This window comes from Piliocolobus tephrosceles, chromosome 7, assembly GCF_002776525.5.
Source record: "Piliocolobus tephrosceles isolate RC106 chromosome 7, ASM277652v3, whole genome shotgun sequence".
NCBI lineage: Eukaryota > Metazoa > Chordata > Mammalia > Primates > Cercopithecidae > Piliocolobus > Piliocolobus tephrosceles.
The window spans coordinates 112,915,879-112,935,006 of record NC_045440.1 but is presented as its reverse complement, the minus strand read 5'-3'; the positions used below and the strand labels follow the sequence as shown (position 1 = coordinate 112,935,006).

At 37.6% G+C, this 19,128-nt stretch overlaps 1 protein-coding gene across 1 annotated transcript in view; it reads right to left on the bottom strand.

Annotated features, from left to right (window-relative positions):
• Positions 1-11,534: 11,534 nt before the first annotated feature.
• The window catches only part of PKHD1L1 (PKHD1 like 1), a 157,171-nt gene continuing 149,577 nt past the window's right edge, over positions 11,535-19,128 (bottom strand). The window contains exons 74-77 of the mRNA XM_023223228.1: positions 16,463-16,614; positions 15,913-16,059; positions 15,424-15,577; positions 11,535-11,989 (exon numbers count right to left, since the gene is read on the bottom strand). Coding sequence (XP_023078996.1) covers positions 11,679-11,989; positions 15,424-15,577; positions 15,913-16,059; positions 16,463-16,614 — 764 coding nt within the window. The 3' untranslated portion in view covers positions 11,535-11,678. The remainder of the gene's footprint in view (positions 11,990-15,423; positions 15,578-15,912; positions 16,060-16,462; positions 16,615-19,128) is intronic.

Sequence of the window (19,128 nt, the reverse complement as noted above, 5' to 3'; positions counted from 1 at the left end):
ATGACTCGTGCTCTGGAATGGTTCTGTGTAACGTTGGATAAAATTATTTAATCTCTTCACCTCAATTTCCTCATCAGTAAAATGGCCATAATAGTGCCTACTTCATGCTGTAGTAGTGCTTGCAAAGCTCTCTTAGCACAGAGCCTGGCACGTAGCAAACATTTATAGATAATAGTCATTACTGCGGCTACTACTACTACTGCACTACTATTGCACTACTACAGTATCATTTCCGATAACTGTATTTCCCAAAGGCCATGCAGCCCCTGGCAGTCCGTTAAACACCTGCTTTAACTTTAATCTCTAGCATTCTGATGCCTAAATTTCAATATAAAATTTCTAATTTTTTTTTTTATTTAAAAAATCCAATTACCTAGCTGGGCACGGTAGCACATGCCTGTAATCCCAGCACTTTGGGAGGCCAAGGCAGGAGGAACGCTTGAACCCAGGAGTTTAAGACCAGCCTAGGCAACGGGCGAAACTCCCTTTCTTCAAATAATTAAAAAATTCGCCAGCTTTGGTGGCGTGTGCCTGTAGTCCCAGCTACTCAGAAGGCTGAGGTGGGAAGGATCACCTGAGCCCAGGAGGTCAAGACTACAGTGAGCCATGATTGGGCCACTGCACTCCAGCCTGGGAGACAGAGCAAGACCCTGTCTCAAAAAAATAAATAAATAAAATAAATCCAAAATAACCTATATTCGGATATAAACATGTTTTAAATTTTTTTTTCTTAAAGAGTTGATTGCTTTAGATGATTTATTATGCCCCAGGATATTTTCTTCTTTTTCCTGATTCTTCAGTTTTCTTTATTAAATTTGCCATTTCCAAATGAAACAAAACGAAAGGTATGTACTTTTCCAGAAACACCTAGTTACTGAGTACTTGTTTCCCAACACAATAGCAAAACAAACAGAAAACAAAGCTCGCTAAAGACTGCAAATTTAAAATTTACTTTAGTAATAACTATAAAATAATATTTAAAATCATCTTGTTAAATAGTTAAGTCCATAATTGGGATCACAAGTCAATAATTTGAGCTTGGGTTTAGGGACCACCTCTTGGGAACAGGCAACTTTAAGTCCTGTCCTCTCCCCAAAGCTTGTGTGGAATGGGAATAGGAAACAACCAAATGTCAAATGGGAGGAACATAAGGGATAGAACCTGGTATATGAATTTCTTTTACTCAGTGGAATATAGTTAATTCTGCCTGCTCTGAGTCCAACCATTTTGCTCACTCTAAAGCTTCTGATCAGCCTCTGCCCAATTACCAGCTTGATCTATTCACACTATCAACCTCCAGCCAACCACTTACTCTCCCCTTTCAAAGCCTACATAGGCTTTGTTCTGAGTTCTCCAGCTGGGGCTGACTCTGGCCTTGTCACCTGACCTGGCCCAGGAGGTAGGAGCAGACTGCAAACACAGCCCTCTGCTTCCAGATCTTTCCCAACCCAGTTCCCTGGCTTTTCACCAAAGGGTAGGTTTTTTTCCCTCAAACACAATTTTAGACCTGCTGTTCTGACTTGAACTTTAATGGGTTTTTATTAATGAGCAGCTGTTCACAGTTGAATGCAGATCATAAAGTCACATTCATTTCTTGATCAGGTAAAACAAAGCTTTGCCATTCATAGAGTGACAGCTTTGAGCAGATCCATTTAAAGCATAGGATTTTCTGATGAGAATTTTAATGAATTGTTTTATTAATCTTCCCACTGGGGAATTTTACTTGCTTTCAAAATAATAAACTTTAGTATTCTGGAAAATTATGACTTCTTTTTAATATCAAAATCACCATATACTAGTTAGGGTCAATTGCCTAATAGAGAAATCAAACAGTCTGAAGCAGCATTTTTATTTCTTTTCTATTAAATGAAAATTAACTTTCTATGAAGGATTTAAATAAATTTTTCCTCATAATTGTTATTACAATTAGCAGTGACTTTTATTGCTAAATACAGGAAGACTCAAGATTTAATAACAATTTAGAGTTAAACAGATTTCTTCAGAAGGGGCTTGGATAGAAATAGAGAAAAATAATTCATATATTTTAGTAGAAATAAATTCAAATGAAAAGAGGTGAATTCTCATTTTGTGTTCAGTAGTGAGGCTCATCAACATCATACTTCTGGCTGATGTCCACATTGTTACTAGATTTATAACAGAGTTCAGCTATATTATGAATTAAGTAGAGTTGATCTGAACAGGATCTGGGAGTCTAAGACCTTTTGTTATTTCTAACAGTAAATGTATTGAAATTCATACAACCAACATAAAACAGTAGTTTGTAACATAATCTATCTTGTACATGGATTGAGAAAGTAGAAATAAAACAACACGAAACAATGGGAGACTCATGCATTGAGCTACGGCATGACGGACGTCATGACTTTGACCTTGAACAAGTTTAAGCCTGTTTTCTCATCTGCAAAATTACGTTAGTAATTCCTGCTTTACAGATTTCTTTTGCAAATTAAATATCATACCATATGTGGAAATGTGTTGGAAATACAGCAATAAAATTGGTGAAAGCTTTAAAGCAAACAGATTTATTATCTTCAAGATCAGTATAATCCCCTTTAGCTCACAACATGGCATAGTTCTTCCAGGGAATAGAGGTGAGTTTTATGTCATCAGCAACCAGAAGTAGACATGTTTACTAGTAATATATTAACAAAGGGAAACAGGGAGGGAAAGCCAGAATTCAACCCTCCATACCCCCACTTCTACCTTCTTTATTCCCTTTGTTTTAAAGGCATAGGATGAAAGAGCAGCTGTCAAAACTAGGACACCTACAACCCTTCCCCTTTCTCTCCAGGCTTTTATATACCACTCATGGGATATTTATCTCATAACAAGATCTGTTGCCAAGTTTTGTCTATTCTTTCTTCTCAGTGTCCATAATTTCAGCACATCCGGATATCAAAATGATCTGCTAACTTAGTCTTTTGTATTTTACTATTTTCCTTCCTCTAAGTCACTTTGGTACTTTGCTGTCTGATTAATATAAATATTGTTAAGGCACAGCCTTCTTCATAGTAACTGACCTTTTTAAATTTTCCAGTGTCCGTGAATTCAAATTCACTTAGGAGGATATGTGTCTTGATTGTTGCTTTTTAAACTCTTAATTTTGAATTGTTTGTTTGGGGATCTCCCTCTAACCACCTATGGCCCTTTAAGACATGCCAGAATTCTTGTTAAAGGAGTTAGTCTATGTATACTGTACATTTCATACAGTGGAAATTAACTTAAATCTGTATTTCATACTGTAGTTCTTATTTGAAATTAAATCCTTTAAGGATTATTTTCACTTGAAAATTGAACTCATAATCATACTAGAAATTTTTGATGTGAAGACCTTAATCAATTTTCTTCCTAAGAATTTATAGAATTTACATATATAAAGGATCATCTGCCTAAATGCATAAATTACTGTAACGAAAAACCAAAGGAAAATACTCTTGCCATGTAGCCAGGCACAGTCATAAATATCTTGCACAAAAGGAATTAGTTTTTTTTTTTGCTCATAGGCACAGAGCCCATTACCATAACAACCATAATTACTCAGTCTATAACTGGGTGTGAATTTTATACACTGCTACTTCAAACATTAAGGCTGTAAGTCAGGATAAAGTGCAGTTTCTGTAATATTTTGAAAAGACTTCTTAATCTCGAAAAGCTAGGATAGGAAAAGTTTCATTATGCTACCTAATTATTGGTTTATTAGAAAGTTTATTTAACACCATGGGCAAAGTGTATGCTAAGCACTTCAGAGAAGTTGAAAGAATACATAGTCCTTAACCTAAAAAAAAAACTTATCTAATAAAGTCAGCATTCATGGGTGAACAGCATTCTTAGAACAGTTTTTCCATGACCATCTTCCTAATTTCAGAATGATGGAATTATAACAACTACAGTACTGTATTAGGACTTGCAAGTAAGGCATAAGAGGTTTGTAGCTGTACCTACTATGTCCCCTATGGCAGACTTTTCCTATTTGGTCTTACAGTGTGTCTGTAGCTACTCTCTGGGGAGGGGAAATTGGGGGAATAAATTTTAATATTTCTTTCACTGGAGACTGAACACTCCTTGCAGTTACTACCATCATGGGGAAGCTGAAAATGCCCACTGATGAGCTTAGAAACAGTCAAGACCCTCCCACTGTTTTAGTAGTTCCCCAACCCAACACATAATGGATTCAGATTAAAGGTGTTTTTTGTTGTTGTTTATTTGTTTGTTTTTTGTTTTGTTATGTTTTTTGAGGCGGAGTCTCGCTCTGTGGCTCAGGCTGGAGTGCAGTGGCACGATCTCGACTCACTGCAAGCTCTGTCTCCCAGGTTCACTCCATTTTCCTGCCTCAGCCTCCCGGGTAGCTGGGACTACAGGTGTCTGCCACCTCGCCCGGCTAACTTTTTGTATTTTTAGTAGAGACGGGGTTTCACCGTGTTAGCCACGATAGTCTCGATCTCCTGACCTCGTGATCTGCCTGCCTTGGCCTCCCAAAGTGCTGGGATTACAGGTGTGAGCCACTGTGCCCGGCCTCAGATTAAAGTTTAAGCATTTCCATTTGGGAGGGTATAGGTAGTAACTCAAAGATGCATGGGGTATTATAACCTTGGCATTGTCCACCTTTCCCATTAGGAAGGATTAACTCTCTGTTCCCTTGTTCCTTTCAAATTTTGCCATCTCAGATATCTGATGAAAGCAGGAGATGTATCTTTTAGGATTAGGATAACCACCAAATAACAATGAAACCCTAAAGGAGCAAGGGCTGATATAGGGCACCACAATGTCAGGAACCCAAACTCCTTTCAGTTGAGCTCTCTGGGTTCTGGAAGAGGTATAAAAATATTCTTCACACAAGGACATTGTAAAAGCCATAAAATTGTCCACCATCTTAGTCTTTTCTTACCTAAAGGTTTAATTCAATCCACTGGAATTTTTTTTTTTTTTTTTTTTTTGGTCAAGATTTTTCTGTAGATTTTTAGTAAGGAGATTTTCTAATACAAGTTATGGAGCAGTAAAAAGCACTGGCCTTTATCCTCCATGTCTCAGGAGCCATCTTGCTCCATGTACCAGGAAAAACAGGAAAGGATGAAGAAAGGGCAAAAGGATGCATAATAGCTGTTTTAAGGTCAGTTTCTAGAATCTGCCACAAGATAATATCTGTTTTTGTAACCCACTGCACAGAAGTTGATCACTCTCACTACAAGTGAAGCTGGGAAATTGCCTTTGTTCTAGGTGGCCCTGTGCCCAGCCAATAATTCTAACACTTAGCACTCACATGGTGCTTATTACATGCCAGGCACTGTTACAGGGTAATAAGAAGCCCAGTGGTTCACTGGGCCAGGGATTGACATGATATAGGCCACATTATGGAAATAAAAACAAGAGTGTGTCATTTTACCGCCTGTTACGCACTGTGTTACATGTCATATATGTGATACCATCAGTCTTCAAATACCACATTTTCCACATTTTGTAGTTGAAGAAACTGAGAATAAGGGAAACTAAGAGCTTGCCTGAGGGCATAGAAGTGGTAAAGTATAAACCAAGAATTTGAACAGGAATTTGGATTAAAAACTCTTCCCAATGAAGCACTTGCCCATGCTTGAGGAAAAATGGGAAGCAATTAAATGTTGGAATTTGGGCTCTGGAGTTAAATTGTCTGTGTTTGAATCCCAGCTTTACCATTAGTAGCTCTGTGAACTTGGGAATTTAACCTAACCTTTCAACATTTCAAGTTTCCTCATTTGGAGAAGGGAATAAGGTTATCCTCATAGGATTGCTGTAAGGAGAGCGTCCATGTAGAACACACAGCATAGTGTCTGGCATGTAGTGAACATGTGATAAACCTTTATTATTGATTATTGTTATTATTAGTGCTAGGAGTATTTTAAATAGCACTTTTGGGGATAAATGAATAAAAGGTAAAAACAGATGGACCATCCAGAAGTCACTGCAATGATCAGATGGTGATGGAATTTAGGAAACAGTAGACAGTAGTACAAGATATAAACATTTATCTTACCATGAGAAATACAAGCAGCTATTTTTATTAACTTCTTATTCTCTGTTTCTTACTTTGACCAAAATTGGAACAACATATTTACTTCACCAACATTTCAGTTCTTAGATAGAAGAGCATTCACACACCAAAGGATTTTTATTACTTGTTCAAGAGCTAGATAGCCACTTCTTACAATAGAAAATATTTTAAGAATTTAAACATTAATTTCTAAGACAGGAATGTTCAGAGAAATATTATTTAAATGCAAAAAAATTTAAAAGCAAAAATAAAAGTTGCTTAGCATATGAATAAGGGATATGGGAAGCCATATTGCCCATGGATTCCAATAATCCAAGCATTTTTAAAAGTAGTAATTAAGTTGTAATTTATCTGGAATAAGCAATTATATATTATGATAATTCTAGAAAGTTCTTAAAAAGCAGACAGCCAGAAGCCTAAAGCAGTTAAATCAGGAACTTTTTAACAAAGTCTGTGGCTAAGAAACAATTTTTAGAAATTCCTTTTACTGCCATATAACTTGTATTAGAAAATTTCCTTATTAAAAACCAACAGAAAAAATCTTGACAAAAAAACTCCGGTGGGCTGAATTAAACCTTTAGGTAAGAAAAGAATACAGATGGTGGACAATTTTATGGCTTTTACAATGTTCTGATGTGAAGAATATTTTGGTATCTCTTCCAGAACCCAAATGTAGGAATTTGTTCCATAGATGCTGGAATTGCAGTTTTTGGAATTTAGTTTTCTAACAGAAAGGAAGTATCATGGAATGAACAGTAAACTGGATTTGCTTTAGGAAGACTGATTTTTAAGTCTTAGCATGAAATGGCCCATGTTGGCTCTCTTTCCCCCTCCCTATCCCAGGAACAGAGGTTTTTCACTCCACCATGGTTGGAACTGAGGGGACTATAAAAGGGCTCTGTTACCTGGTGCTGTACAATCAAGTATCAATGCTCTCTGGACATGGCAAATGTTCCTCATGAAGGGGCTTTCATGTATTACTTTGAGGACTACCTTGTCAGGGATCTCTTACCTGCAATTCCTTTAAAATTGTGACTATTTCCTTTCCAGCTGTTCGTGTGAACTTTTTCTGTAGCCCCTAGGCCTTCAGTGTTCCTCTCCCAGTTTTCTTCGACTGCCCTTCTAGGTAGCCCTCCTGAACAAGGCTTAAGGCCTCCATATTGCTAGCAACCTCATGCTTTCTCTCTCTCTCTCCCACTCTCTCTGTCTCTGTCTCTCTGTCTCTCTCTCCCTGAGAGAGTGATCATGTTGTATTGAAATGGTCTGTTTCCATTCTTTCCCCAAATATCCTGAAAACTCTTGGAGGGAAGGCATAGCATGTTATTTCTTGTAGCCTTCCTACTTACTAGAACACCGAATAGATACTGCCCAAATGAATGAAATGCCACATTTATACCAAGATATTTGATTTTACTACCTAGTAAGTGTTTATACGTTTTCTGCTAAGTAAGATTAACAATGATCTGAGGTGAATGTACTAGGAAATGGTTTACAAGAGATAAAGGTATGGGCTTTGTTGAATTCTCTCAACTGTCCCAAATGTTTGCTGAGTGTCACTTGCTGGAAGGCTCTGGATATGGCTACAATGTCTTTATTAGGAGTTCTGTCAAATTAAGTATTCCCTTTAGAATTTTCTGAGTAAAGAATTGCTGTTTTCAATAGTATTAGAGAGTTCGGTTAACTAAGCTACATTAGTCTGTAACTTTTTTGCATTCTCTGATTTATCTTCTTGAAAATAAGTTTGTTCTGTTCTGTTGTTGACTTCCCCACACTTTATGCTTCATTCATCCAGGAAACAGTGAATAAGCATCCACCAGTTAAGGGAACCCCTCAACCCTCAACTGGTGCCTGGGGTTGAGGGGAGTCATGCTCTTAGTAGTGGCAGTTTTGAGTGGGAAGGAGGGGTAGGCAGAGAAGAAGTTTGGACTTATTCCAAAAGATCATTCCAAGGACAAGAAAACTTTTCTTAGAATATTGGCCAGAGTTTGGCAGATCCAGAAATACAGGACAGTCTAGGATTCCTGGGATGACTGTGAATCTGAAAGACAGCAACTCAGTGTGAAAAATCTGAGATGAGATTGTCATCTCAGATTGTGTGAAAACAATCTTGTCTCTCCAAAATCCTTAGAAACTAGAATGGCTTAGATTGTTGGAAATCAAAGCCTTATAAATGGATAGAGAAAGTAAGAACCACCCCCCCCCCCCCCCGCAAGTATTAAAAAGAATACTTAAAATGCTTCCAATCTGATGTAAAGAGCTTAAGTCCGAACTTGACAAGCTCTTTCCATTATTTAAAGGATTCTAGGATTTGTTGGTACAATAACTTAGAGGTGTCATATCTACTTCCAAATGACAGATTTCTGGAAGTTTATTGCAATGAAATAAGAACATACCAATATAAAGAATAAAAACAAATTTATATTTTGAAGAAATCTGATTTTAGTGTTTAAAGCTAATTAGTACATTGTATATATTATAAAAATATTTTTAGTATATTTTCATGAAAATGCTATAGACTTTTGTCTGTTGCCCCCAAAAAAGCTAATAATTCTTATATTTTTGTTTTCAGCCTATTCTTCAGAACAGTCCTTTAGTAGCTTCCTGAAAAATGAAAACAATACAATTTTTAAGTAGTAATAGCATATAGTATAATTTAAAATGTATTTCATTAATTTTAAATTTTCTCATTTTTATGGTATGGTTAGCAGTATTTCCAAGTTTACCCATTTAATGTTAGAATCAGTAATTTTTTTGTAGACATTTATAGATTGTGGTGCTTATACAAGATTTTTTTATTTTTCACATTCAAAAATACACATTTAAAATATAAGATCTTTTATTTAGTGAAACTTCATGATCCTCTTAAAAGTAATATATTATTAGTTCAGAATGCAAAGTTATGAAAGAACCCAACATTTTAATCCATTAATAGTGTTTAAATTTTCTTATATTCTAATTGAAAAATGGTAGTTTATTTAGTAGCAAAGGAGAAGCCATTGATTAATCTTCTTATTTGGAAAAGTTCCTGGAAAAAACTCAGGAGCTACATCGTTTACTAATTATTTGAGAATAGAATTATATTAATTTGGTAAAGTACCAAAGTTGTCAGGAGTAAGCTGGATGAGAGTCAATAAATATTTTTGCACTTAATGAGGCAATGCAACATGCACAAATATATATTGAGCAATACTTAGCTAATTAGACCTTATATTTCAATGCTTCTGAGAAAAAATAAAATGAATTAAAGAAATGCTTGTCATTCTATTATAAAATAAACAATTGGTCTTACTTTTATTACTATTCTAGAGACAAGAAAACTGGCATAAAAATAATATAAACCCCCCTGTCTATACTCAGCTATAAGAGGCCAGGACAAAGTCTCTGCAAACTATGCTTCTCCTTTGACCACTGGACTCCAATTAAGTTTTTCCATTAGGAGAGAAGAAAAGATTTCCTCCTTCTTGTTTTCTGTCTATTCCTGAGACCCCAGTAGTTTGTTTCAGCCTCCAGTTTGTTTTGTCACTTCCAGACCCAGCCTTACTATGTCCCCTGATCCTTTATATTTAAATTTAAAATCTAGTCTTGGCTTTTATTGCTCAGTATGCTTTAGTATTATTCTAAATTGTTACCTCACCTCAAATTCTTCCTCAACTTTGTTATACAGTATCTCTTACATGGTTTTTTTCACTAACCTGTCAGAAACTATCCCCCATTAAATGAACTGCAAACTGATTAATATATTCCATTAAAAACTCTTTACAATTTGCCTACAATACCCCTACTCAACATCTCCCCTTAAGTCAGAGGTAAAGACTCAACTTTCACTTTCAAGATTTAAAATCAATTAAACCACATTTTTAGTACTTATAATATGTAAGGCATACAGTCCTGTAAGTGCTCACAATTTGGTGAGGAAGATATATTTGAATATAAGCTTAATACAAGTACATTACAGAAAGGACTATAATAATGATACAAACACAAAGTGCAATTGGAGACCAAAGGAGAGGAGAATTAAATGTAGAGTGGGAAGGAAGAAGGGAAACCTGCTGGATGAGGTGGAATTTGAGCAAGACCTAGAAGGATGCTGTGAGAGGTAACCTTGGTGAGTAGAGGCTGGCAGCCAAGGTATAGATATAGGGAATATGTGGGATGGAGAGAATTCTTTCTGGAAATGATTTGGTAAAAGGAGGCAGTCTTCAAAACTGTTTCAAGGTCTTTGACGTTGATTCTGTTTTTTGCATGTAGTGAGGAATAGTCGAGGATTTGAGATTACTGTTAGCTTTACGTGACCTTAAATCTGACAGCAATATGGAGGATAGGCAAAAATGGCAAGGCATTAACTGAGAAGGGGTAGCTGGAGAAGTATGTTTGTAAGAAAATGATGGGGAATTCTGTGCTAAACATCTATAACTGAAGATGTTTTATTCCACTGTCATTTTTTTCCTTGCTCCTATCATGTCCCTGTTCTTGAGTGCCTTTTCCCTCCCTCTCCAAATCTTATACATTTTATACAGTCCCAACTTTCATGTGTTCCTAATGCAATGACATTTGCAACCATCTCTAATCATATAGAGACCTCTCCCTTTTATTAATGTCTCTAATATTCAGTGTCTCTGTCTGCCCGTCATTTCTGGTACTAGCACCTTTATTATCCTTAGTGAAACTACACCTCCACCATTCTCAGTACCTTACCCCATGTGACCCAGGCCAAGCTAATTAGAATGCTGTGGCCACAGTGATTGGTTCAGGAATGGGCATGTGACCCAAGGGAGACAATGACATAGCTTTGGGGCTTTTCCCTGGAACCGTTGGGAAAGAGGTTAGCTCTTTCCCTATTGGTTGATGGGCTGGTAGAAGATGTTGTTGGGTACCTTTGTAATGAGGAGTGGGGGTGGTGAGGAGTCAGCCTGGAAGTGAAGCCAACACCAAAGAGAGTGGAGCCAAGAGAAGAAGAGACAGAAGTTCTAGAAGATACCATTTGAGTCCTTAGATCCAACTGTTTCAGAAACTTCTGGACTTCTCAGTTAAGTGATCACTTTACTAGCTAGATCATTTCAAGCTAAGAATCTGCATCTTGCAACTCAAAAAGAGTTCTGACATGACCTGCACTTTTGTTTCACCACATTATTTATTTATTTATTTAAGTACGTATTTATTTACGTACATATTTATTTATTTCATTTATTTATTTTGACAGAGTCTTGCTCTGTCATGCAGGCTGGAGTACAGTGGCGGGATCTCAGTTCACTGCAGCCTCCACCTCCCAGGCTCAAGCGATTCTCCTGCCTCAGCCTCCCAGGTACCTGGGATTACAGTTGCACACCACCATGCCCAGCTAATATTTTTATGTTTTTAGTAGAGATGGGGTTTTGCCACGTTGGCCAGGCTGGTCTCCACTTCCTGACCTCAGGTGATCCACCTGCTTCAGCCGCCCAAAATGCTGGGATTACAGGTATGAGCCACTGTGCCCAGCCTTGTTTCACCACATTCTTATAAACCAACATGTAGTGAATAACATCTTCCATAGGTTGTCTTGTCTCTGCCATTGAGGCTGTTACTTTCTCTTTGTGTACACAGTCATATCATGCACAAGACCTGGGCACACAGCCTTTATCCAGTAAACACTGGTACTTCAATATGTGGAGAAATACTGTATTAATGGACTGTACTTACTTAAAGTTATCTTCAAAGGTGAAACTGCAGCCATAAATATTTCCAAGAGCCACATTCTTCCAATCAGACAGCTAATTACTACAGTCATTATCTGGGCATATGTACCCACAGTTGATGCTTTGCTGTTGCTGCTGCTGCTGCCACTGCTGCTGCTACTACTGCTGCTGCTGCCACTGCTGCTGCTAGAGACAGACTCTGCCAGCAGACTGAAAGTTCTGGATTCTACCCAAACAACATTATCCAGTATAAATTCAATCTTATAATTTTTTCCTGGAAAAAAAAAGCATCATACTGTTTGATTTCCTTTTATGTTTTACTTGTTTTCATACAGTTCCCATTTGATTTTCATTGACTGAAAAACACTATATAGATCCTGATGAACTATTTTTGAAAGTTGAGTCCAATAAATTAGTTTAATACAGACAAGTATAGACAGGGTCTCAGAGTTAGAAGAGTTCTGTCTGTCCATTAACTGAACAACAGGGAAGCTGGGTAGATTTTCTTTCTGCGACAGCAGTTCCTGCTTCTTAGAGCCCCTTCCTAGTGCCCAGGACTGGACAAAGACTATTAGAAAAGAAATGAGGGACAATAGGGAAGAGAGGTGAGGGTGCTGAATCTCAGTCTCATCCCTTCGTACTTGACCTAGGAGTAGAGAAGCATCAGTCTCAGTTGGGGGCGGTGGGGATGGATACTGAACTTTTTATTTTGAAAAATTTCAAACAAGAAAAGAGTTGAAGGAATAATACAGCAAACAACCATATGCCCTCCATTCAGATTCAAAAAACTTTTACCGTGTTTCACATTTGTTTGAAGTTAGATGCTATTTTGTATTACAAGGCTGTGACCCTTTTTCCTTACTCCAGGTAGACATTTTAAAAACATTGTTACTTGTGTTTAGAATGTAAAAAAGTTAAAGAGCTCATCCAATATTATTTAATCTCCAGCTTAAATCTTCCCATAGTTTTGAATAGGAGATAACCAATATATTTTTCCTTGCTATCATTTCTTTTGGGTCTGTTGCTATCATTTATAATAGTCATCACGCAGAATAGCATTTCTAATACTTGTACAGCTCTGTAAGTTTTTACTCATCTGTTTTCTCTGTTATTTGTTTTTAAAAAGTCCTTTCTGTTTTCATTCTTTAGGAAGAAAATATAATTAGATCTTGGTCACATCTGTGGTTTTATGAACAACTGCAATTCATTATATAACTTTCAGGATATATGGGCACTGTACTATAGAATTTTCTGTTACTGACAATTCCTGACAATGGTGTATTAAAATTTTTTTCTTTTTGCATTAAAAAATCTGAATTTTTGTGGCAGGTGAGTTTTTTTAATTAATTTTCTTGATGCGCAAATAATTTAGGGTAGTCCTTTTATTTTGTTTTTCTCCTCCGGAAGCACTGTGAAGAAGCCCAAGCTAGCTTTATGGAAAGACCACATAGAGGAGAACTGAAGAACCCAGCCAAAATCCAGAATCAGGTCCATAGAGATATGACCTCAATTAAGCCATCTTAGCCAGCTCTAGTTAACAGAAAATCTCAGCTGAAGTCCCAGACATTGGAGCAGTGATGAGCCATCCTGGCCCAAATTTCTGACACACACAACTGTGAGCAAATGAAATGGTGTTATTAGATTTAGGGCTGGTTTGTTACATAGCAATAGAAACTGAAGCACTAAACATTACATAGGACGCTAAACAAATATGTCCCAGTGTCTATTAGTAATACTGTCTTTATCTAGGTTGGTTAAAGATGCAGATTCTTTTTCTCCCACCCATTTCTCACATCACCATTTTCTGTGTTAGAAACCACAACCTATATCTCCTCTACCCGAATACCCTGCTTTGCTCTTTATGGAGCTATATGTAGAAGAGGGGTGCTGTGCTGTCAGGCCACAGTCTGATCAGCAAGGGGATTTCCTTCAGTGCAGTGACTGTGGGGCTTACCTGTTAGAAAGAGTCAGTGAACGATATTTTGTTAATTTTCTCACTAATGCTTTGTTGTTGTTATAATTTTACTGTGGTTAATCTACAAACTGGCTAACTGATTTAAAAATAATGAAGAGATCCCTATACTTGGCTTTCCCTATTGTGCATAACCAGGGAACTGAGATGCCACACTTGATGAAGAAAAAAGGAGAGAGAGAGAGAGAGAGGAAGAGGGGAGGGGAGAAGGAGAGGGTAAGAGAGGACAGAGGGGGAGGGAGGGAAGAACGGAAGGAAGGAGAGAGGGAGGAAGGAAGAAAGGAAGGGAGGGAGGGAGGGAGGGAGGGAAGGAAAAGGAAACACAAAGGTGAAGAGCCCTGGTACTTCTCCATGGCAAGTAAGACAGACACTCCCAAGGAAAGCTTTGAATTCTGAAAAGAACTTAATGTATGAAAGAAAAATGCTTAAATTATTATTTTGTTGCCACAGAAAATGCCAAAACCTATTTTAGTGCTTTAACGCCCCAGTGATCCTGGGTACTTTTGGAACATTGTAGTTTGAAGACCTTGGTCACAAGGTTGGTTCTTTGTCACTGGGCACTTATTGGGTCCACCCTCATGAGGAGGTGAACAAACTTCTTTTCAGGTAGGGTTCTTGCCAGCTGCCTCATTTCCCATAAAAAAAAATTCCGTTTGGGCTGATAGTTAAAAGAATTTAGCTCTGCTCTTAACCACAAAGCAGTGGGATACAAGGTACTTGTCTAGGAGCACACCATTGAACTAATTGTCATTTAATTATTAGCAAACATTAGGCTGAGATATTGCTGCCCAGTAGGAAAACTGAACGTATCTGGTGTAGGGCACTAACAAATCATGGAGAAACAAAAATTCAGGGAAAAACAGTGGGGCAGGGGTGCCACTACATAGCCTTTTCAGAAGTTAAGGCCCCTGACTGTCTTAAATGGGTCCTGGGTTGGGAGAAACAGAACAATGGAGGCCTTTCTCAAATGTAAGCAGTTTATCCGTTTCATTCTTTTAGATACTCTACATTCTATCACCAAGAGAGATCTGTTTGGGGATATATCATTTGGGCCCTGGTAGAATGGTTTTTACCAGTCAGAGTTGTGTCATCAACCTGTATGAAGATAGTATAAAAAATGTAATTGTGGCAGTCATGGCTGTATTTACTGCACCGATGTTCAAGACATTGCTTAATAGAGATTAATTGTGCACACTTTCTGAAAAATCACAGGGGACATTTGTTCTGTTCTCAGAGAATATTATAATTCTCCACAGCAACTAGTCTGTTTATTTGATGGGTACTGTAAATTATGATAATGCTCATTTTCTCTTTTGCTGTGGCTTTCAGAAAGACCACAGCCAACTTTCTAGCCCAACTCTGAACTCCTCCTTAAGACATTAAAGTTATATGAGCCTACCTTATCCTTTCTTTTATTGAATGAAAATCTATATGTTAATTTTTCTTACTGTAAATGTAATACATCTTTAGTGAGCAAATTTAGAAAAGTATACAAAATGGATAAATCATGATATAATTTTGGTTTCCTTAATTTTTTATTTTAATTTCTATTTTTTTTCACATATTAAATCTACTCTTAAGCTAGACTAAATATTTTCTGAAACAAGGCAAAATATAGCATTCTGATATCTATAGTTTATTCACCAGAGTGTTACAGAATGTTTTGTTCATTAAAAGACCATTATAATTGTCTCTAGTTAGGTTATATATGTGAGGATTCAAACTAGTGCACCCACCTGTTCTAAGGGGAGTAAGGTCTGTGTAGTTGGCCCAACAGCTGCTAAACGGAATTGTTGTATTTCCACTAAGGCCATTGACTTGGTTATTATTGTAGTCCTTGAGTATGGCCCTCAAAGTTAGTGCAGTAATTCCAACTGATACACAGTTACCCTAAAAAAAAGTAGAGAATTATAACAATTGTCCTGTTTCCATGCTTTTAAAAATATATGCAAAACTTTATTTTCAAAAATGCCTCATTATAAATTGAAAAGCTGCAGAAGCTCCTTGTTCCACACAAAGAGTTCATAAATCTGAGCAGCAGAAGTTCATTTAACATCAGCGTTTTTAAGACAGTACAAGATGGCACCCTTGGATATTAGTCCAACTTCTAAAGCAGCTGGGCAATCCTCAGGCTGCCAGCACACCAGGATAAGTGAAACTGGCTCATCCTTCAGAATTTGTAGCTTAATTCCTTCACTTAAGTAAAATTTTGAGTTATGACTTACGTCAGAATCTGTTGCCTTTACTGAAGGCTGCTGAGGAAACGGCTGTCCCGGCTGTGCTGCCACCGGCTGAGTGATCACTAAGAGTGAGGACACGAAGGCCACATGATGAACAGGAAATGCAGACCTTTCAACTGGCTGGGCAGTTACCTGTGAATGCACAAGGGATGAACTGTTTTCTACATGATAAACTGTACTCAGCAGCAAACTCATTTTAGCCAGGCTGAGTGTAATATATTCATTATTTATTTTAAAATATGCTCATTATGTAAAATTAATATAATTACAATATTTCCTCCATTAAATTTATGAAGCATTGTTATAAATATGCAAAGCAAAGCAAATTTGGAACCAATACACAACTTTTGGAAGATATGCTCCTTTGTTCAAACAACTTTATTATCATTTTAGCGAGCTTATGAAAAGTCAACAATAAATAAGAAACACATGCCTTCTAAATTATTGTTTTGAAATAGAAACAGTTAAACTAAGAAATAAGTAATGATATTTTAAGTCTCCAAAAATGCATTTTTTTCTAGTTGCATTTTCTTACCTTAATCCAGCCAGAGTCACTTGGTCTGGGGAGGGGATTAGTAATAGTCATGGATGAAATGTTAAATCCAAGGATACTACTGATTTTTCCTGAAATTACAGCTTGTCCAAGAGAACCAGCAATTTCCTGGAGTTCAGATAATTGCATCTCACCTGTAGGGAAACAGTATGATGACATTTGGATTATAAAAGCATAGAACTGTGAAAACACGTGAGAGTTTTTCACTTTAGCTTTCTTTGCATTGCTCCATTGCATTATAGAATTCCAAGGCTTTCTGATCTTCCCTGAGCAAAACACAACAGTCATATTAATGAGAGGAGGAAAAGGAAGAGCTCAGGAGAATATACTTTAAGTTGGAATTAAAGGAAAAACAAAGGTAGATAAAACAGATACAAGAAAAATGAATGAAAACATAGTGGGAGAATATGTGTCTCTTAATTTAATACTTTCTCATACCAATCTTTCTTTACCAATGAAGCATTATCATGCATTTCTATTATCATGTGTCATTTTAAAAAATAAAGTGTTAATTTTGGAATGGAAGGATTATTAGAATCTATCATATTATGTGTGTGTATTCATATATTAGTTGTTCAAGTTATTAAATTACTAATCAATTGTTACTGGCTTTGGACATTTGACAATTCTCAGTTACTTTTAACACTACATATAGTTTCTGTTCCCCTTTTCTAGCATGGCAGGTCTGGGGTTTCCTCTTAAACCTTCTGCCCCCATAGTGCTCCTTACCTTATAAAGTGGTACCTTAATGCACCATATTCCTTTTTTCAGAAGCCTGGTAGTTTTGCTTAATCCCTGCTCCTTCACCTCTCCACTACACCATATCTAATCCATTACTAATTTCTAAATCTCTCTGTCCCTGCTGTTAAAATCCTAATTAAAGCCACATCAGCAGGGTTACTAAAACCACCTTTAATCTGACTCCCTGGAGTCAGACTGATCTTTTAAGAAACAACTGTAAAACAGGATAATGTTTTGGTGTATTGTAGGCCTTGCTAACCCCTTGTTCCTAGGTATCCTGTACCTTCTATATCCAGAGTCATGTCTTGAGGAATCAAATCACTGAGTTTCTTCCGTTAAAGTTAAGCCATAAAGCTTAGAGTGCTCAGGAAGAAGGAGGTAACATCTTGGGCCAGCAGGTCTGACATGACACTATGAACCCCACAGTCCTAAGCCATTTCAGTCCTTGTCAGTTTAAAGGGACTCTTTTGGATGATGCAGACTCTTTTGGAAAAAGGCTCATCTTTCAGATTCCTCCCTCTCCTCATACTCCCTCCAGAAACAGCCTTCTCCAAGGAGGCCTCCCAAGTCTGAGGGCTTGTGTGTCTAGCTGCAGCAGCACAGAACTGCTTCAGGTCCATGCACTACTACTACTACTTTGTCTTCACTGGTTTTTGGCATGGAATAGCAGGTCTGATCCGGTCTGCACTGTTAACAGGTTCTCGCTGACCATTTGACATGTGAGGGCATTCATTTCTGCTGATTGCCGTCTAGAAACCAAAGACCTTAACTTGAAGTCCTCTTATTCATGACTCTAGGATTCTGTCTGCTCATAAATGCCTTTAATACATAGGTAACCCCTTTCTAGGACATCTGGGAATTTCTGGATATCCTGATACTGTATAAAAGCTATAAGAAGCCAGGAGTACAACTACATGAACACCTTTCTTGCCATTTCTCAACATTTTGTTGTGATTCACCATGTTGTAGGGTTCTCCTTGAGACTTGAAACACTATCCCAGTCTGTGTCTGGAAAACATGCCATTAGCCTGTCCCTCCCACCATCCCTAACTTCTACATTCTTCAGTGGTCTTATACCTGTCTGGATACATCTAACAAGCTAAAACAGATTTAAGGGGATGGACGTAGTAGGGATTGTATGTGGGGAAATGTATGTCACATGTAAGAAATAAATCCCAGTTTCTTTGGATATCTAGTGGCTAGTGTGATAAATTTTGGACCTCACGACACGTAAGGGCTCACCAGGGATTTCTAAGAGTAGGTGAGTAATCTGTATATGTGCCATCGGCCCTCTACAACTCCTAAAGTAACAGGCTAAGTCATGCTGAGTCCAAACCCTGAGCCTATAATTCCAAGTGAATACAGAACTGAGGAAGGAAAGTTAACTATGACTCTGGGCAGAGAACATCGTGGGAGATCTGGTTGCAACACAAGCCTATGCTTCCTACGCTCTTCTAACCAAGAGTTTATAAACACCTCCCTCCATGCAGGCAAGCCTTCCCACAGGCTTATCCCCCAATGGAAGAAACTTCCGCCTGCTTAGCTGGTAGAATTCCAGAGTGATAATATGGTAGGTGCATAGAGTCAATGCCTAGAAGCAAACCTCTTGGGAAAATCAGTGACGACCCCTAGTGGCATAAAATGAGAACTTCACCCAGTACCCAGGTTTACACAGAGCCTAGGAGTTTAATGATAAAGTGACTAAAGACAGGTAGATAGGGTAGATCCCAACCTTGTGGGGCTGCAGTTTATACACATCTGGAAGATCTCTTTAGGAAAAGGAATGCAGAAAAATCATACCTTTGTAGCTTTCATAATAACATTCAATGATTTGACCACATCATGAGGACCTCACCTAAGGTATTGAAAGTGAAAGCCGCTCCTAGGACTTGTATCAGTAAGGGGGC